Here is a 22640-nt window from a genome sequence, read left to right as displayed (position 1 = left end):
TGTTAAAGTTTTCGGACGGACGGACAGATGCCATATACATGTATTTGACCTTTGACCTTGAAGGACGACCTTGACCTTTCACCACTTAAAATGTGTACAGTTCCTGTACAGTCCCCTTATGATTGTTAGCGAGTGTTCTAAGTCTAAAAGCAATAGCTATAATACTTTAGGAGTAAAATGGACCAAAACACACAAATTAACAAAATTTTCAATTTTCTAAGTATAAAAGGGAACAAAATTCTGTCAAAATCCCAGTCAGAGTAACATAACTTTGCATGCACAGTCCCCTTATAATAGTTAGTTAGTGTTGCAATTATAAAAGCAACAGCTCTGATACTTTAGGAATAAAGTGGATCTTAACACAAATTTTAACCAATTTTTCAATTCTCTAAGTATTAAAAGGGGCATAACTCTAAAAATAATGCTGACAGAGTTATGCAACTTGACATACAAAATTGCCTTGTTGCCATAAAGAAGTATTCCAAGTTTGAGTTAATTATCTTTGATAGTGTTCAAGTTATTTGACTTTATAAAAACTTTAACCAACTGCGACGCAGATGCCGGATGAGTAGTATAGCTTTCATTTTTCTTCGCAAAGTCGAGCTAAAAAAGATGTCAAGCATGGGTGTTATTTATAAATTATGTCGAGTTAAAAATAATATCTCAAATGTGTTTTGCTATTGAATGGTATTTAAGCAACAATAGTTACAGTGGTTTAGTTTTATAAAGTCAGTTGTTTAGTAATTACAGATTAAAATATTTGTATCTACAATGTATTGCCTTTGCTGTGAATGTTTAAACATAGACCATGATTCCATGAATCAATCCACTGAATTTATCTTGAATTCTTCTTTAGATTTTCCAAGAATCATGATCTAAAGCCATTCTAAACAGGTGAGCAAGAATTTACAATATTGAGTGAACAATTAATTGTGCCCTAGTGAGATTATGTAAGTCTTTGTGCAATTAGAATGACAAGCATGGGACACATAATAAAAATTCTTCTGGGACTTGGTTCTAAAAGGCTTTCTATTTTTATCGCCTTTCAGGCTGTAAAACTCAACTCTCCTAATTTGCTACTGGAAAGCAAATTTGATCTGAATTTACAAGAGATGCAAAAACTAAATTTTGAGAGATTTTTAAAAACTAGTTGACATTCTACTGTTATTAATTGAAATTAAAAGCATTAACACTTAATTGTTTAAGTATTGCTTCTTCATTCATATTTCCCTCTCAATCCGGACATGTTTAACCGATCAAACTTGCATATCTAAGGGTGAATATTCAAAGAAAAATTATCTAAAAACCAAAAACAATAATTGCAGATTTTCTAGCAGTCAAATTCTTTTCACTTAAATTTCTTTTCCATATGATACTCATGATGCTAGAAGCAAATGCCCTTCTTTAATTAGAATCAGTGGGAGGCATAGGAATAATAACATGACGATTCCCAACAAAGGCTTGTATTCTAATAAGCCATTTCCAATTGAGAGTCCTATATATATTGATATGGCTAGGCCATGTTGATAATCTAACTTAAAACAAGAGCTGTCTCCATCGGAAGACATATGCCCCCAAAAAACGCTTTTTCGAAACCTAACTGCAGATTTTGAAACCTAAACGCGGACCCTTAGTTCAAATTCAACGTCAAAGGGGTCAAAATTTGTGTGCGTATGGAAAGGCCTTGTCCATATACACATGCATACCAAATATGAAGGTAACATCTGAAGCGACATTGAAGTTATGAGCATTTTTCGAAACCTAAACGCAAAAGTGTGACGGACAGACAGACGGACGGACAGCGCAACTGCCTACCGGGGGCATAAAAAAAATTCAGTTTTGATGTAGGACAATAACAATCCAACATGCACAACTTCATAACATAAGGAAACAAACTCAATTTTTCTATGATTCAAGGGCCGTAACTCAGGAGTGTCCTAGTCAATTTGGCTGATTATCGAACTTGACCTAGATCTTATGACCTTACACATGTTCATGAAGTGTGGCGGAGATCCTATGAAATTTGCTCGAGTTATTGAGCGGAAACAAGAAAAAACGCAATTTTTCGATGATTCAAGGGCCGTAACTCAGGAGTGTCTGGGTCAATTTGGCCGATTATCGAACATGACCTAGATGTTATTGCCTTTCACATTTTCATGAAGTATGGTAAAAATACAATGACAATTGCTTGAGTTATTGAGCGGAAACAAGGAAAAAAAAATTACGATGATTAAAGAGCCGTAACTTGGGAGTGTGTGGGTCAATTTGGCCGATTATCGAAATTGACAGATGTTATTACCTTACAAATTTTCATGAAGTTTGGTGAAGATCTGATGACAATTGCTCGAGTTATAGAGCAGAAACGAGAAAAAACCCAATTTTACGATGATTCAAGGGCCGTAAGTCAGGAGTGTCTGGGTCAATTTGGCCGATTATCGAACTTGACACAGTTGTTATTGCCTTACACAATTTCATGAAGTTTGGTGAAGATCTGATGACAATTGCTAGAGTGATTGAGCGGAAACGAGAAAAAAACCAATTTTACGATGATTCAAGGGCCGTAACTCATGAGTGTCTGGGTCAATTTGACGGATTACCGAACTTGACCTAGATGTTTATGCCTTACACATTTTCATTGTCCTTTTAACAACACAGACATCTGCTGTTCATACTGCAGGATGTGAAAGATTTTTTCTGTACATAATAAGGTCTTGACCAAATTCAGGAACAGGTTAACTGTAGGGAAACAAGACAAACTAATGAGAGTGAAGTTGTGTAAATTTACCTGGAATGAATTTCTGGAAAAAGCTCTCCCTGTTTGGAACAAAAAACAAGACGAGAAGGCTATACAACTTAAATACAGTACCAGTGTTGTTACACTAAATCTGTATTGAAGGTGTAAACCTTTTGACCAAAGGAGAAATTGTCTTTTGTCACACTGTTTGAAAGGGCTAATTTTCACCCAAAAATTATAAACAATAGTCATCCAATTTATTACAACTCTAGTCAGTCCAAATTGTTAAAGATATTAAAAGATCTCTGTTTAAGATGTTATATGTTACACTGTTTGTTATTAAAATTAAAACAAATAAATATTTTACTTGCTAAAAACCTAATTCTGTTTTTAGCTGTAAAATTGCATAAAAGAATCCCTGGCCTTAGCGTATCATTATTAGTATATTATTTTGTAACAAATTTACAAAGACACAATCTGGCCCCATTGTTTTCAGTTTGGACCCATTGTTTAAAAATATGCGAGTCCCAGGGACTCATTGATGTAGATTTCAAAATGAATCACTACTTGTAAATATATTTGTTTTGATACTTTTGCTACTTATTTCTGCTCAATACACGTACTTTGATATTGGCCTTGTACACTGCATACCTTAACCATGATCCTGTGCATGTTATCTAATCAAACAAGACAAGTTAGTTTAGCAAAGTTATTTGAAAATCCAACCAGACTGGGCAAATTTGCTCAAAAAGTATAATGAGATAATTTCCCATGATAACCTGTAACTGTGACATTAAATAATGAATATAGGACATAATTTAAGCATGTACCGATTATATATGTTCCATGAACAAGAATCAATTTAATGGTATGAGGCATGTATAGTTTGAAACAATTAATTGCTGATAAGAAGCCAAATACATTCTAACCAGCATCAACAGGCAATTAACTTTATTTAATTAAAAGGTGTAATGAAAAGCAGATTATCAGAATAAATGTTATTTAAAAACATTTAATAACAAGAGATGTGTTTGTCAGAAACACAATGCCCCCTACTGCGCCGCTTTGAAGCCATATATTTGACCTTCGACCTTAAAGGATGACCTTGACCTTTCACCACTCAAATGTGCAGCTCTATGAGATGCACATGCATGCCAAATATCAAGTTGAAGTTATCGGTATTAAAGTTTTCAAACAGACAGAGAGACTGACTGACGGACAGTTCAACCGCTATATGCCACCCTTCCAGGGGCATAACAAGAGGACATGGGCCCTTTGGTGCTCACCTGAGACTCTAAGGAACTAAACAATTTTGACAAAAGCTGAAAATTATAATGGAATTTATGAAACATAAATATTTCATTTCTATGCCCATTTTTATTTTTTAACTTTACTGGGATATTGTTAGAACAAATGCTCTTAAGAGGTTCATGAAGATTTGACAAAGAAAGTGACTTCTAGAGTTTAAACAAGATTTTTTATTTAACCTTGTGGCTAACATGACCCAGTTTCAAACTCAACCAAGATTTGACTTGGACAAATATTCTGACCAAGTTTCATAAACATTGACAAATAAATGTAGCAAAATATGTCGGTTAACAAGGTTTTACAAAAGCCATATAAGCACAATTCCCTTCCCCCTGGCGGCAATTTTTTTTAAAACCCCTTAACCATTTTTTAATTCGGTCCAGATATCATTAAAACAAATCTTCTGACTAAGTTACAAGACTAAAAGTGTGACTTTTAGAGTGTTAACAAAGTTTTACTATATCCATATTTGGAAAATTTCCCCGCCCCCCTGGCAGCAATGTTTTTCCATGGAGGGATACCATTTTTGAACCAGCTGAGATATCATTTAGACAAATGTTCTAAACATGTTTCATGAAGATTGGACAATAAATGTGACCATTAGAGTGTTCCAGGGTTTCACTATACCCCCATTAGAAAAACTTCCCCGCCCTTGGTGGCCATGTTTTGCAGCGGATTGAAACCATTATTGAACTTAGCTGAGACATTATTGGGACGATTGTTCTGACCCAATTCCATGAAAATTAGACAATAAATGTGGCATCTAGAATGTTAACAAGATAAATGTTGACGACTGTCGACACAGACAGACAAAAGTTGATAACAAAAGCTCACCATAAGCACGTTGTGCTCAGGTGAGCTAAGTGGCAAAGCTTTCTTTACTTGCCGGTATATCAAGAAGTGAAAAACAAGAGCACTGCATAACGGGTGCCAACGCTCGGCTGCGGATGCAGTTTTGAATAAATGAAAGCTTGTCAAATTTTTTTTTTTTTTAGAGGTCACAGTGACCTTAACCTTTGACCTAGTGACCCAAAAATGGGTGTGGCGTAGAACTCATCAAGGTGCATCTACATATTAAGTTTCAATGTTGTAGGTGGAAGCTCTTTGATTGTAGAGCCAATGTTAAGGTTTTATCACGGCGGACGGCAGATGGCGGACGACGAGCTGGCTATGACAATACCTTGGGTTTTCTCCGAAAACAGCCGAGCTAAAAAACACTTTCATAAGAAATTTAATCACAAAGAAGCAAAATATAAACGCCAGAATCCACTTGTTATTCCTATGCAAATATATTAATCATTTGGAAAGCAATCTTATGTTAGATTTGTCATTTGATCAATGTTACTCTTTGTTTATATACTTCTTAAACATCAACAGAAATGCAATGATCTCTACCTAATTAACTAATACCTTATATAATGCACTATGGCCTACAATCTTTATTCTGACCATCGTATCTATTGTATGGTATAAATCATACTGCCAAGAGACTGATAAAGCTGTGGAAATTGTTTGGCATAAGATGTCCTTGCCATGTTTACAATGGCATGTCCTTGCTTTTGGCATATATCCAATTTATTACTGATAATAGTCACATTGGATGTGGTCTTACACAATTTTACATTGCCATGCACACCTGTAAAGTACGTTATTGTTCAAAGAAGGCTAATAATGTAGCAAAATATGAGGATACTAGGCAAAAATGACAAATAGCAATTGAATTATTTGCATGGACATCATATGAATAAAGTATAGCTTAATGCAATGAGTTTGTCCATCAATGACGGAGAATACATTTTAGATACCATCAACACACATTTATTGGAAATGTTTACAGTGAATGCATGCAACAAAAACGTGTGTTTGTCAATAAGAGTTCAGCTCTTAAGTAAACCAATTTGACAAGATTATCGTTTGCAAACTGCAAAAGACAAAGAGGGTTTAAGGTTAATGTAAGTGGCTATGTGTGTCATCAAATTCATATTCTGCCTTATAATATTTATCACTCTGAACAGTTATCTGTTAAAGCATGGAAGTGAAATTAAAGACTTTAAAAGATAACATTTGAAATAAATTTCATTAAATACATCCATAACAGAATAAGCACACGTTACACTAACATGCTTTAATTCTCCCCCCCCCCCCCCCCCCCCCAATTTTTTTAATTTGTTTAATTAAAGATGCATTAAAATGCACTTTTTAAATTTACTTTACGATGCCCTTTTTAAACTTACTTTACCATGCCCTTATGCCCTTCTGTGTAAAACAAAAAGTTTTAGGCCATTTTAAGATGTTTTGCCTCAGCCAAAAACTGGCATTTCCGAATGGTACTTATCAGAATAATTTGTTCAACAAATAAGGACGACAGATTATTGTAGCTTAAAGCATTTTATGGACTTGCACAACTGTAAAAGCTCAGTCTTTGCAGTTAAAACTGAGCAAAATCCCATCAACATTTAAACTATCTTAAAGCGAGATTATACGATTTTTTATACTTGTTAAATTGTAATATATTGATAAAATATGTTACAATAACACAAAATAGGCAAGAACAAGGGACAAAATTGTCACAAAACCAGGTTTTCATTGTGAAAAAAAATCTGATAAAGGGATACAACTCAGACTGAACTTTTTAAATGAACAAACAAAATTAACACCCTTTGTAAGTTTGTTTTAAAATAAATCTATTTTTAGTCGTGGCGACCTTGACATTGGAGATATTGACGTGATTCTTTTGTGCAACACACCGTCCCATGATGGTGAACAAATGTGCCAAATGATTTTAAAATATCATAATGAATGACATAGTTATAGCCCAGACAAGCTCATTTATGGCTATTTTTTACCTTTGAACTCAAAGTGTGACCTTGACCTTGGAGATATCGACGTAATTATTTCGCGCGACACACCGTCCAATGATGGTGAACAAATGTGCCAAATGATTTTAAAATCTGACAATGAACGACATAGTTATGGCTCGGACAAGCTCATTTATGGCCATTTTTGACCTTTGAACTCAAAGTGTGACCTTGACCTTGGAGATATAGACGTAATTCTTTCGCGCGACACACCGTCCAATGATGGTGAACAAATGTGCCAAATGATTTTAAAATCTGACAATGAACGACATAGTTATGGCCCGGACAAGCTTGTTCCGCCAGCCCGCCAGCCAGCCAGCCAGCCCGCTAGCCAGCCAGCCCGCCCGCATTCGCCAATCTAATAACCAGTTTTTTCCTTCGGAAAACCTGGTTAAAAACCTGGTTAAAAATGTATACATTGAAGACGAATTTCATAACATGCTGCAAAGACAAAATAGCGCCCCGAGCCGATTGTGACGAATATATTTCGTACATATGTTCCTACAAAAACCAAAGCATTCGTCTTTTTAGTTAGTGTTCATGTGTCGTATGAATAGATATCGTTGCAGGAATTTAAAATGAACCGTTAAACTAAATTTAGAATCACATTGTACATGCATGATTTACATGCTGGCGAATTCGACTGTACAGCCTTTTTCGATTTCAGAATAGAATATCTGGTTTATTAAGCATTTTTGGACACATGTTCTTCTTAACTTTTATTTTAATTTATATAAAAATATATGTTTAATAAGTTTTTTACACATTTTATATAAATAAATAAATATTTGACAAGATCGTATATACTCGCTTTAAATACTGACAGAATAAGCACTTAAGCAAAGTTGCATACCGAGTATCTGCGCTGATCTGATGCGGCTGTCTCATCTGAAACAAAACAATGCAAAATCAAAGTCTGTAAATCAACCTACGTCAACATAAGATAAATATCAGATGATCTAGATGCTTCAGCTGCGTGCTGTGCCATCTGGAAAAATGTGCTGTTGACATTTTTGGTTGCCAAGCACTTGTGGTGGGAGATTTTGCCTCATTATACAGCAATGACATATGGTTGGAAACATGTTTGCGTCAAATAACAAGTTATTGCATGGTTGTTGCATACCAAAAACTTAACATAGTTTATTACGGGTTTCTTAATACGTGTAGTATCAAACTTTAATATTGACTAGATATTTCATTGTGTTTTCAGGGTAATAATATTACAATTTCTCTGAAAATAAAGACAAATACTATTTACATAAGCATTTAGGTAATTGTCAAGTAAATCCATTTTTTGTTTAGACAAATCAGTTAAAAAGCACATGTAGGGAACAAATAACAAACATTTGCTTCTGTAAAGTCTATGTCGGCGATAAAACAGGATACAAAAATGATGAATCATTAATTTGTTGGCATGAAAAAATAAGCTAAAGAAAGGAAAACAATGGCTCTTAGTACTTGTAATACAGAACTTCAACAATATTCACTCAAAGATCTGAATGAAGTAGAAGTTGAAGGACAATGCTTGGTGGGTTTTATGGCTTCTTACCTGGGGGTTTGGAAGGGCAGGTTGCAGCCTTGTAGTTGAGGGAAGATGAGGAGGAGCTCTGTGAGATGGACAGGTCAGTTGAGGAGGAGGAGGTGGAATGATTCATTTGCTCTTGGCCACCCTCATCTTTGTGCTGGTAAAAACATAAGCATCAGTAGATTGAAGGGAATGGAAATAAATGCGATTTCTGTTACGTTTTTCTTGAATCTTGCTTTTCAATTTTACTTAACAATGAACATTTTCTATGACAATGTACCTATGAAGTTTCATGATCCTAGGCGTAAGCATTCTTGAGTTATCATCTGGAAACCATTTTACTATTTCGAGTCACTGTGACCTTGACCTTTGACCTAGTGACCTGAAAATCAATAGGGGTCATCTGCCAGTCATGATCAATGTACCCATCAAGTTTCATGATCCTAGGCCTAAGTGTTCTAGAGTTATCATCCGGAAACCATCTGGTGGACGGACCGACATGTGCAAAACATTATACCCCCTCTTCTTCGAAGGGGGCATACAAATAATAGTTTAGAGCATAAATGAGGTACAGTCCACTCTCGTTATCTCGAAGTCGGCGGGAACATGAAAAAATATCGAGATAACGAGAGTTCGAGATATCCGATTAGGCGTTTTCAAACGAAAATGAGACGCAATTTTACCTTGTTTTTAACATATAATTACCTGCTAAGCGGTCTTACAAAGCCGTCAACATGAGGCTTAATACTCTCTTCCTAATATACATGTATACGCATTTTTACGAGGCACGATTAATATTGCTATTTTAATGCTTAAAATGACGTTTTAAGTATTACAGAATTGATGAAAACATGCGGTTATAATTTTTCTAGACTGTCGAGTAAACATCTGGTTATGTTGCTATTTAAAGTGATGATGCAATTGACCTCTAATCAAGACGAGGGTTTTCCATCTTAACATGCGTAAATCACGTTCCGGAATACTGAACTGTACATGTACATTTTGTTGTTTGAAATGCAAAGTGCAATAGATTATAAGTACAGGATCAAATACAAATGAAAAACCATTTTAAGTCTTGTCTTTATCATCGTTATTATCTTTACTACGTTTTATATACGCAAAAATATAACTCAATGCATTTTCGCACCTTTTTCCGACACTGGGACAGTTATTCGCACTTCGAGATAAACCACAGTAAATTCATGTAAAATCGGGACTCGGGACAAAATTTTATATCGACATATCGAATAATTCGACATAACGAAAATCGAGATATGCGATGTTTACTTACATAGATAAAGAAGGAAAAAAGAAGGAAAAAAGTTGGGACATTGAGCTTACCTCGACATATCGAGAATATCGAGATATCCGATGTCGAGATAACGAGAGTGGACTGTATGTTGATGAAGGATAGCATGGCAGATTATTGACAAAAAAAAGTTTTTTTTCACCATTTTGGGAATGGGGCCAGGTCCCTTTAGATTGGGAAAATTCGCCGCGTTTTGACTAAAATTGGGAAATTAGTGTTGTTTTGCTAACTAATGCTTCAAAATTGAACATACAAGTGTGTACAGTATTATATTTACTAAAGTTGATCTTATATTGATGGGAGATGAAAAAAATATTTATATCTAAAAAAAACCACAAAAAACCTTCCATTGGGAAATTTTAGCTCCCATTTGGGAAAAATATATACTATTTTCCATTGGGAATGTGTCCGGTTACCAGACCCGATTTTTAATGAAAAAAAAACACTGAAAAAGGATTTAAAAAAGTAACTATGATTGGTTTTACCTGAATATTCCATCCCTCTGTGTACTCCTTCTGTTCATCCAAGTTTAACTTAGGTTCTGAAGTAAATATTAAGATGGTCATATATTATTTCTTAGTTGAATAAATAGTGACAGTGATTCCTAAATTGATCGGGATCTATTAAACAGATATGATTTTATGTATGAGTAATCATAATTCAGGAGTAAGCATATGTTGAAGAAATTAAGTAAGTTATAAAAAAAAATTATGCAAAAAAAGTTGGAATATTTGGGTGTAAACCAACCAAAAGGGAAAGCAGTGGGTGTTACTTTTCATTCTGATATTATTTCTCTGATCTACAATACTACAGGACAGGTAGGAGTGGTAACTATGGTGGTTTATATCACCTGCTTGCTTTGGTAGCATATCTGACATGAGCATTGCTTGATATATGGTCCCAGTGTCTTCCCCATCTGCAGCCACAATGGCAACCAACTGATTGTCTTCATCCTGCTGGTCAGTAGGGAACATGTTGTCATCAAGACCTGAGGGAGAGTCAAGGACTCCTGCCGTCCCGCCTTGTCGCACAATTACTTCCATACACTTGATCTAAATATGAAAATAAAAATAAACTAGTGTTAATAATGTTTAACTTAAACCATATAAGGAAAAATGCCCGCCCCTGGTGACATTGTTTTTCAACAAAGCAGAATCATTTTTAAACTTGTCCAAGATATCATTGGGACAAATCACCTGACCAAGTTTCATGAAGATTGGACGATAAATGTGGTCTCTAGAGTGTAAACAAGGTTTAACTATAGCCTTGTACATGTATAGCCATATTAAAAACAAGATGCGTTTGTGAAGCACTATGTCCACATATTTGACCTTACCTTGAAGGATGACCTTGACCTGGGCCTTTCACCACTCAAAATGTGCAGCTCCATGAGATACACATGCATGCCAAATATCAAGTTGCTATCTTCAAAATGCATAAGTGTACATTAAATGAGCGATTTGTAGTTACCCATATATTTGACCTTAAAGGATGACCTTGACCTTTTAGCACTCAAATTGTGCAGCTCCATCAGATACATGTGCATGCCAAATATAAAGTTGCTATCTTCAATATTGCAAAAGTTATGGCAAATGTTAAAATTTGACGCAAACAAACAAAGCAACAAACCAACACACAGGGCAAAAACAATATGTCCCCCACTATAGTGGTGGGGGACATAAAAATGCCCCATCCCCTGGCAAAAAGGTTTTTCAAGCAATTGATGCCATTTTCGAACTCGTCCAAGATATCATTGAGACAAATCTTCTGACAAATTTCATGAAGATCGGACAATGAATGTGGCCTCTAGAGTTTTAACAAGGCAAATGTTGACACTGCACGACCGACCACGCACGACTGACAAAAAGTGATCACAAAAGCTCACAGCGCCCTCACACTACTTTGGGGGAAGGGGTCCGCAGCCCTTAGGAGGGGGAATTTTCGTGGCGTTTCCATTTTGGGGGGATTTTTTACTTACTCTCTCATTATTACATTTGTACATATTTGCACTATATTCATTGCATTTTTCATATTTTAGTTTGTTTGAAAAGATTAAATTGAAATAGAATTGAGATTTTTTTAGAGGAAATTTTCCCCCCCAAAAGGGGAAAAAAGTATACTTTTCAGGTGGGGAACTGCCGCCGAAATTCGGCGGCAGATTTGATAGATTGAGGGCCCTGGCTCACCATGAGCACATTGTGCTCAGGTGAGCTAAAATTGAGTTTCCAAAAAAAAGAGAACCAAAATGGCTCTGGGTGGCTCACCTAAGTTTAACTTCAATCACCAATGGAGCAACTACCCCTGGCTTGCATGCAAGAGTAACAATATGTTCAAACATTCAAGTGAATTTATTAATCATCCATCATAATTGCAACAATTATTATTAGGAAAAACATGTATTTCTAAGATGTTTTAACTCTTGACCACTCAGAAACGCACTTTGATGCATTTGACGTCCTTTAGAAAATCAAATTATATTTAAGTCCATTCTTAATATTCTATTCAAGTTTGTAAGGATTCATTTCCAACCCTAAGATACTGATGAGTAGCAAACAGCATAAAACCTGAACAGACTGCGAGTTACTTGCAGGCTGCTCTGGTTTTATGCTGTTTGCACATACCTATTTTGCTTCTAAGTGTGAAAGGGTAAACTACGTTTCTGATTTAAAAGCCTACATGGTGGGGACAGGAACAAGAAGATTATCAGGAGGAGTGATGGTAACTGATGAGACAGATTTTTTTCTTCGTGTTTCAAGTGTGGGCCAATTGCGGCTGTCTATCATATTAATTTCTGAGCTTAGGTTGTGATAACTGTTTGTTAGAAATCTTGCTGCATGTTTTTTAATACTTTTTCGAGTTGATCTATTTGAGCTTGTGTATGAGGGTCCCAGACAGTTGAGGAGTATTCTAATTTAGGCCTATTTATTGCTTTGTAACAAATATCTTTAAGTTTTGATGGGCTAATTTTTAGGTTGCCGCAAAGAAATCCTAGTGCCTGGCTTGCATTATATGTGTTTGGATTAATATGTTTATTCCATTTGAGGTTACTTTGGTGTGTAAGACCTAGATATTTGTTGCGATTTATTTTTTCAAGGATGTGATCATGTAGTTTACATATGTATATGAGAAGATGATAGGTTTTGTTTTTTGAGTAATGCTGAGACTGTTTTCATGGAATTGCATTAACCAGTCCCCCAATCGACCAGCAGCTTTAACATCTATTTGGAGCTTGTGGGCATTGGAGAGGTTTTTGATATTTTTGTACATGATGCTAATACAGTACACTCCACGCGTTTTCCCCAATTTCCCTCCATACGCCGCGTGCAGTTACGCCGCGGAGATTAAGGAAATTTCGCGATACGCGGCGTTTGCATGATTTTGGACACCGCGTTGAACGATCGGCAAAATTGATAAGCCGACGCGGCGGCCCTCGGCGTTGGCAACGCGGCGAAACTCAGTGTTTAACGAGATTACGATCAATTTAACTTTGTTTGACTTCCTGATTTTCACATAAAATTACATTTAATACAAGTATATATATATATTTATTTATATGTATATATAATATACCATTAAATAACAACCAAGATAGATCGATCCCCACGTGGTTGTAGAAGTAGTTGTATAGAAAACTCGTTGATTTATGACAAACAAATCGTCGTCTTTAAACTCATACTTACCAATTAATATAATCACAGTTTGCAACATTGTTTTTATTTTGATAATTTAATTCAAAGTTTTCATGTACGCAGGTGTTTTTTCTATACTGAACATGTAAACAAATGACCGAGGACCCTATTAAAAGTCTCGGAAATATGTGTGAATTGACAGTTTGATGTTATCAAAGGAAAGCCGCTTCCTGTCTGAACGCATAACTTACTGTAGTAAAAACGTTCAACAATGCATAAAAAGGAATGGTTTTAATTGTCGGAACAAAGTCAATTCTCTGCTCACTAATGCATTTATTTTATCTTTGTAGGTAGGTTATTCCATTGATTGTTAAAAGAAGGTGGTAACTATTGAGTTGATGTTGCATTAAATATTCACAGTTGTATTCTAGTTGCGTCGACATTCAAAACATTATTTACCAGTAATTATGGACCAAATCTGCAGAGTGACATTCACACATGTTAATCCATTTTGTTTAAACAACACATAACGCCAAACACTTTATCCAGTTCCGTCCAGATGTTCTCTTTAATCTGTATACAATACAACTGTTTCAATATTTACTATACTAAAATACCGTAACGATAAAGATATTTGAATTGAAATTAATTTGGAGGAAATAAAAAAAAACTCGTGATATAATTGTGTTAAAAAATACCAAAGAAACTGTTAACCGAAATCAACAGAATTCAGTGTTCTCTGCACTACAAAGTTTGTATCAAAAAATCAATACACACACGCTTTACACGCTTTTCACGCATAAACCTTGAACTTGTACATTGCGACATATTTTCGCGCGCTTTTGTCGGGAAATATATGATGACTGTATATTGGAAGCATTTGTAAACGTCGTGTTAACATTAAAAATCGGAAGCGTGTTTCGGATTACAAACAATTATTCTCATTTGGAAATTAAACGGAACATTTATTCTGGTGTTATATGTGTTATTAATTAAATATTAATTGGTCAAAACGCTTTACCTGTCGTATATTCATTCATATTATCGACGTACCTGTGAATAAAAACATATATGAATTGTTTATACAATTATCTCTATTTTTATAAGCCACAGTATTTAAACAATTTTTAATGACAATGTTTTTCATTTTTTTGGCATGCCCAGAAGCACACTGCTAACGCGGTGTTGCGCGACGGTCGCTGATAAGAACGGAAATTGTCTGCATTTAGGTTACAATATAGTAAAAGATTTCCTACACAAATTCAATGTAAAAGCAATAACTTTAACGAAAAATAAAGTCAAACTTTTGCGCATAGAGACCCTCATAACCATACCTTTTCTCGAAGAGCATTCCAAGCCGAATTGATTTAAGCAATAAAAAAGATAGGTCACGCGATATGTAAGAAAGAACTCGTCACGAATCAAAAGTCACTGTTTTACGGCCATCTATTTACCGGCTTCTATCCAGTTCATGAGGGTTTCCCGCCATCTGTCAAAGTCTTATGTAGTCTCCAATCTTCAGATAAAAGAGTGAATTTCTAGTAAACAACAATGTTTTCCCTGCCACAGGCACACAGAAATATACTAAAATAAAGTCATGGCAAGTGACCCTACAGAGAACCGTGTCTTCAAATAAATGATGTTCATGTTTTTAGAGAGTATAGCATTGCACTCCAAAAAGATTTAGTATATTGTAACCTAAAGGAAAAATATCTTCTGATTAAAATGTGTTTTTCTTGCGTATTCTTATCTTCCTACTCATATTGCACACATATAATAAGTTTGGCTGGATTATCTGTCCATTTGGCCATTTTTTTTCATATTTTCACACGCGGGTGTTTTCGGTCCAAAGAAGGCGATTTTAGGCCTGTTAAAGCTTAAATGTCCCTTTAAGATTTAAATGTGTTAAGTTCAATATCTGCAACAAAATACCAAAACAAACCAAATGGACATGCACGTGGGGCTTATGCAGGGTGGTGAAAGAATGAATTTGTTAGATATTTTCACTCTAAGCAATTTTGATAATGTCTTTTTTGTGTGTTTTTTTTTTAAATCACCCCAAAAATGTCAATCTCAAAGCAAAGAAAATCCAATTTCATCCAAGACAATAAACAAATTAGTACAAATGAGAGATCAAAGATTCTTTGAAGAGAAGAAATCAATAAGCTTCCAATAACTTGTTGTTTAGCACCAATAAAAGTGTGAAATCTTGAAACGCGCCTTGTCGCTCGGAGCCCATTTATTTGCCAGAGGCCAATGATATATCCTAGCATATAATGTCATGGGTGCCTTTAAACTGCAGCAGATGGTCAATATGCATTGCCAGCTCTCATTTAGAGGTTCAAGAGAATACAAAATTTCATATTTTGGGCACAAAATAAGTACTTTTGACTATTTTTAGGGTGGCAATCTGGGTAAAAAATGGGGATTCATAACCAAGCGAAAGAAAAAATGCTCATTTTGGGGGTATAGAATGGACGGAAAGGTTAAAATGAACAAGATACATATATGTAGGCAAGCATTTTAAGCTTAGAAATGAGGTTCCATGTAGTAACAGGGGCAAAAAGGCAGCTCAGATCAATGCAGGCTTCCTGAAAGGGGTTTCTAGTACTTCTTTTGGGGACACAGCTTCCCGCAGAATTCTCAACACAACAAACATCATTGATCCATGTCACCTCTGTATGCAAAGACAAGCGAATAAAGTCAATACTGCCCTTAAATCACTGAATGACAGAAGCATTTACCAAATAAAAAACAAAACTGGTTGCTGAAAGTGCCAAATTTTGTCAAAAAGATCCCTCTAATGTAAACGATGAAGGGGACACTCGCTACAACAATCCTATGTTTAAGTCGGACGCGACATCTTCTCAAGCCGGAACCATGACTGTAAGCATATTGTGAGAAAACAGTACCAAACACAAGCTAATTGTAGGGTAACAAGTAGCAAATCAACTCAGCTGTGCTGCATACATGCTCAGGAACAAGGATAAACATGTTGAGTGCCAACTTCTGCTGCCAACAGAGCACGAGCTTTACGTGTCAGGACGCGGAATAATCGATACAAACTGCATGGGAATTGCACGACGGCAAGAATTTGAGTGACCACAAAACTGATTAGGACAGTATTTCACACCTTAAGCATCATAAATATGCTTATTTGCCTGTGTACATGATAATAAATTAGTATTATTACCTGTTTTACCATCAACAACCCTTATCCAGTGGCCCTCGGCTTAGTTGCAGACATTCCTCTACCTGAAAAAGTCAAAATACCCAATAGAAATAGATATACAATGAAGAAAAAAACATGCATTTATGTATTTTAAGTGTATTTCTATGAATAATATGAGGTGATAAAGCTTGTTATATGCATGATTGTACTAAATATGAAAGCTGGCTCAGTTAAGCATCTGTTGCACTGTCAAAACTGTAAAAATGTCCGCCATTCCATGTAGGTGAAATGGGGCTGTGTTTGAATGTTTATGCTTTACGCACAAGCTATTGTTGCGTTACTGGATTGCGGAGTCCTTGGCGTTGAATTCTGACTGCATGTAGCACAATAACGCTACACGGTCAACCAAAATGCCTTTGAATTTAAGTCGGAAAGCAATTTAGCCCTTATTCGGCTATACAAGGGTGGGGGATCAACTTGAAAAACAACTATTCCAGGTCAAATAATCTGAATTCATGCATTTAATGCACTAATTTTCTTCTCTTTTGCTAAGAAATGACCAAAAATCAGCTTTCCCAGTCATATTTTGCACTTGCAGATGATATTACATTTTTTACCTAAAGCTAGTTTAGGTTACAATATAGTAAAAGATTTCCTACACAAATTCAATGTAAAAGCAATAACTTTAACGAAAAATAAAGTCAAACTTTTGCGCATAGAGACCCTCATAACCATACCTTTTCTCGAAGAGCATTCCAAGCCGAATTGATTTAAGCAATAAAAAAGATAGGTCACGCGATATGTAAGAAAGAACTCGTCACGAATCAAAAGTCACTGTTTTACGGCCATCTATTTACCGGCTTCTATCCAGTTCATGAGGGTTTCCCGCCATCTGTCAAAGTCTTATGTAGTCTCCAATCTTCAGATAAAAGAGTGAATTTCTAGTAAACAACAATGTTTTCCCTGCCACAGGCACACAGAAATATACTAAAATAAAGTCATGGCAAGTGACCCTACAGAGAACCGTGTCTTCAAATAAATGATGTTCATGTTTTTAGAGAGTATAGCATTGCACTCCAAAAAGATTTAGTATATTGTAACCTTTACCGACTAGGCAAAAGTACATGTAATATACGCCGCGGGTTTAGCGAACTCGGCGGAACGCCGCGTTTTACCTCGCTTACAAACTCCGCGTTTACACTCGCTAGCAGGAAAAAAAAAACGCGGCGTTAGCGCGTTTTTTGAGGAAAACGCGTGGAGTGTACTGTATCTGCAAGAAGTCTCAGAGTGCTATGTTTTATATAATCAGCAAAGTCATTTATGTAGATAAGAAATAAAGTGGCTCCCAAGAATATACCCTGTGGAACTCTAGAGGTTACAGGCACCTTGTCTGGCATGATTCCCTCTAAAACAACAATCTGGGTTCTATTTGTTAGGAAGTAAGATATCCAGAAGAAAGCATTTGAATAAATTCCATAGTATTTTAGTTTGTATATGAGGTGCTGTTAGTGTACTTAAATGCAGGCTTTTGCAAAATCCATAAAGATGATGGAAGTTTGTATACCTTGATTATTTGATAGGGCTAGGTTTTGGAGGAATAATGTGACTGTCAATTGTGTTAAGCAAAAATGGGAAGGTCTAAACCTGTGTTGGAGGTCATATAAGATATTATTTTTATCAAGGTGAGACATGATAGACCTATTGATGACATGTTCAAGTATTTTACAGCAAATGCATGTTCATGTAAGTGATATTGGCTTGTTATTTATAGCATTTATGTAAGTCTCCTTTTTTAAAAACTGGGCATAAATTTGAACATTTCTAATCAGTTGGGCTTTTTCCAAGAGACTGGGACGTTTTTAAGATTGAAGTCAGCATTGGGGATATATTTCTGCATTGTATTCCTTTAGTATTCCACTGGGTATTTCATCTGGACCTGAAGCTTAATTTGTGGATTTTAAGATTTTGTAATTGTTTTGTTATTCTATTTTCTGTGATTTTGATGTTTGGTATGGAGGGATAAGGGTAGGGGCCTTTGTCAGGAATAGCATCAGATGTGATTGGTGCAGGGCATCCTTGAATTGTTTATTACAGATATTTAGCTTTGTTTTGTATTTCAGACTTTTGGAGACAATTTTTCCAAAGAGGATGTTCAGTCTGGCTTTTTTTTTAGTCTCGACGTATGAGCATTGTGTTTTTTAATCTAACAGTGTGCTGGGTTATCTTGTTCTAAAATTGGGATGTCAAAGATGTGGGTTTCAATATATTACCAATATGCCTTGCGCTGCTCTTGTTAGCTTCGGCTTTTTAGTTTCTTTAGATGATTGCTTTTACTATTTTGTTATTTAGATTTAAGATATTTGTGTTAAAATGTGTTCAGTTCTATTTTTAATTCTTAGATACCAAAGGAAGTGTCTAGCTGTTTAATTAGCTTTGTTGGAATGTTTTTTGAGATGGGATTTTGTAGGTCATCTTTAAATGTGTTCCAAGTAGTAAATGTAGTCCAACTTGTTGACGCTCTCAAATATTAAGCTACTTTTTTTTTGGTAAAAAAAATATGGAGCGTACAACGGCTGAAGCATTTAAACAATGGTGGACATTTTTCCTTCTTTGTCTATATTGTTGCGCAAGGATTTTGTGAGCAACATTCAAGCCCCAATATTAGACACTTAATATCAACGGATTGCAATAATATTTACATACCTGTGTAGATAATTCATTTTTCTATAATGTTCCGTAAAAATTATGTAATGACACTTCGAGTTTTGCACGCATGAGCAATTTAAATCCAACCACTATTCAATTTTTCAATATCTCGATTCGCTGGCTGTGTAGATGTAAATCGAATAACATGGCCTTGATGTAAAGCATCTGGTTTAAATGTGGAAGAATAAACAGTGTAAAATACAGTTTGCGTTCGTCTGTTGTGGTGCAGAGCGTTACATAGTAAACCGATGTTATTTTACTTTTCTGGATGAATTAAGCATTGTTTTTTTTCTAAAGTGATAATTAAAAAGTTCTGAAATAAATTACATCTTTTATTTTTATACTGTACATAAATAATATTGATAAAGATCGTACAGTATACCGTCCTATGTAACGTAGAATGTAAGTTCATAAAACAACACAGTCAGAGGTGCGAAAAAGACGTGCATAAACAGTTGCTGAAACTTAGAAGAGCCAGGGGTTTTTTTTAGAAAAAGGGGAAGACGCTGGACGCTGGGTAAAAGGGGAAAATCGAGCGCGAAAAAGACATATTTGGGGAAAAAATAAAAACTATTAATTTCAATGTCTATAACTCGCCTACAGACTTCAGGGTTTTTTTTAGAAAAAGAGACATGTCTCTGACCTTTTTGTTCTTAAAGACATGAACAAGTATGATATTTAAGTCAAAGTCCTAAATAAAGTTGCAGGGGTAGATCTAATAATGGGAAATGTTTTCAACTGGGGCCGGGGAACGATTTCAATATTGTGATTTCAATTTCATGATGAATGGGTTGACGATCTAGATCTGCTACAGTATTGGAAGGGAAAGGTGCGGCAGCTGCAGATTGTCTACTTTCACTTTCACAATAATCCGACAGTATTAATCGATGTTGATTACATGTACCTCCAAATCCTGCTGGGTTTCAACGGTTTTTGATGATTAATTCTTAAAAAATGCGTCAACGCAATTAATATTTTCCAAGTCCGAACGTTTTATTTTGTTCGTGTATGAACGCCAATTGTGAGACTTTTTTTCTGTTTTAACGTTTATACCCATCTTGGCTTTCACATAACCCAGATGAAAACTCGACTGGTTTCCGGTAATTAATTGACGAATCACCCTTCTCGCGCAAGACCGGAATCCATCAAAATAGTCACATGATTAATACGATTAGTTGCCCGGTTTCCATGACGTAATTTAATAGCTATATATAGAATCACTGGGATTCCCAGATTTGAGTGTTCTTCGGGAGAGAGAGAGAGCGAGATCGTTGTACATGGTACAAATAGGATAAGTGTCGACTTCCCAAAAGAAAGAAAAAACATTTCTTTGAGGGTAAAATATTATATTTTGGTGAAAAATTATATTTTTGGAGGGGAAATGGTAGTTTTAGGGGAAAAATTCTGGTAGGGGAAGACTCCGATTATCGGCGTCACTTTCTTAGTAAAAAAAAACCCTGAGAGTGAATAGAAACTGCACCATATCTGTTTTGAACATATGCTTATTAAATTGACAAAGATGAGCATACTAGATCTAGTTAGGTAAAAGTCGGTGTAAAAAGCTCATGTTAAATAAAATTACGCGTACACGTTACATCGTAATGCCTTCTTCTGATTGGTTGATATTTAAATCTGTTTCATAATATGGCAAAAGGTCAGTGATATTGTTGCAATTTAAACAGAATTTTAACTTAAGAATATATGCCTTTCTAACTTCAATTCAATATTTGAGGTAAAAATGGACTTCTGGACTAAAACTGAATGAGTTGGTAATGTTATTTCGCAATTTTACGCAAAGTGATGAAAATTTAAACTTTCTGGTGTCCACCACATAAATGGTCCTTCACCGACAAGACGTTCCAAAGAATTTAGCCCATATAAAAAGTATCTCTAAATTTTTTGCGTGTCTTATAAATAAGACTAGTAGTAAATGTATTACTTCCATGCTCTAAATTCTTTCTGTATCCTCTATTCCTATAACTTCGTGCAGCCCTATAAGATCGTGTACTTTTTTATGACGTAAACTTCTAAGCAACATTCGAACGCACGTACCCGAAAACTGTTCACTTTTTTAATGCGAGAATTTCCACAGCCGATAAGACAACAATCATGAGAAAAAAATAAATAAATATGATATAAATTGTCTGTTTTTCTGACCTCGTTCCAAAGAAATAGCCTAAACAATGTTTAAAATCTGCACATTTCCTTCACCAGACGGCTATGTTTGTCAATGTTTTGATCGTAAAATGTTGTAAGAGTAGTTTCCCTTGGAGGCCCGTCTAGAATTTGTATTTTGGACTCTGTACTTTGCATTACAATACGATTAAAGTATGCTGTATATGCGGAAAAATTTTCCCCCAAATGTTGACACGAGACCATACGTTAAGATCGTGTCCGGCCTATTGCGATAAAGGTTCTCACTGCGTCAATTTGGGATTTTGTCACAAAACAACTGTCATTAGAAGGGGTGACAGCCTTTTATGCCCCAATTGTGAATAGAATTTTATTTAGCTTTTTTCCATTAGTAAATACACTTTATCTAGACCTCTGAAAACAGTTATCACCGTTCATCTTTCGTTTTTATGAACACAAGTTTTGTTTAAACCATTATTTTCATTACAGTTTATTCATGAAATTCATCTAAAACAACAAATATTTAATTCAAATAAACACATATTCACAAAAACATATATCGGCTATTATAAACACATCCCAGGGCCTCGCTGTGTCGTCATCAAAATCGATGCACGATCTTATAGGGTAATTCTGTGTGACGCAGACTACCATATACACGAATGTTTAAAGGTACGTAATTCCATTATTATCTGTCAACCAACATACTTCACTCGTTATTTGTTAAACAAAAGATACATCATAAAGTATATATCACGTTTATTTATTGTCTAATGATCTTTCATGAAAGATATGCCATTGAAATTTAAGGTGCACGAACTTATAGGTTTAGAGGCTACATGTACATTTTGTAGTTTGAAATGCAAAGTATCTTAGTCAGCATATGGTTATAGTTTAACAGAGTTAAAGAGAAAATTAAGGGGTGTTATTTGCAGTTTAAAGGTTTAAAGGAACATTTCATCTACAACTGGTACTGCACTGGTAGGTCCAACGTGTATTTAAACAGATATCCGAAATATTTATCCGAATTGATGAACTAGTAATTATTTTCATCGAATGCATGTTATGATGGTTAGCATATGTGCCACGATTACGCGCAACAAACAACAACATTAATGATTTTTCTATACCTGAGTGTACCTTTTGTATAAATTGTAGATAAAATACAAAACACACACACCTGTGTTTCACTCGTTTGCTGTAAACTATCGATTCCTAATTTTAATTTCGCTATAAATAACTTTAAGGTTACATCCCACTGAACCA

General features: G+C 35.3%; 1 protein-coding gene across 1 annotated transcript in view; it reads right to left on the bottom strand.

Moving 5' to 3' along the window:
- Positions 1–22586, bottom strand: part of LOC127857810 (uncharacterized) — a 30574-nt gene extending 7988 nt beyond the window's left edge. The window contains exons 1-6 of the mRNA XM_052394480.1: positions 22555–22586; positions 10585–10786; positions 10220–10275; positions 8450–8582; positions 7754–7788; positions 2786–2814 (exon numbers count right to left, since the gene is read on the bottom strand). Of these exons, the coding sequence (XP_052250440.1) occupies positions 2786–2814; positions 7754–7788; positions 8450–8582; positions 10220–10275; positions 10585–10777 (446 nt within the window). The 5' untranslated portion in view covers positions 10778–10786; positions 22555–22586. The remainder of the gene's footprint in view (positions 1–2785; positions 2815–7753; positions 7789–8449; positions 8583–10219; positions 10276–10584; positions 10787–22554) is intronic.
- Positions 22587–22640: the final 54 nt, after the last annotated feature.

This window comes from Dreissena polymorpha, chromosome 14 (assembly GCF_020536995.1).
Source record: "Dreissena polymorpha isolate Duluth1 chromosome 14, UMN_Dpol_1.0, whole genome shotgun sequence".
Classification (NCBI taxonomy): Eukaryota; Metazoa; Mollusca; class Bivalvia; order Myida; family Dreissenidae; genus Dreissena; species Dreissena polymorpha.
Note: the sequence above shows the minus strand (reverse complement) of the source record. Positions and strands in the feature narration are given on the sequence as shown.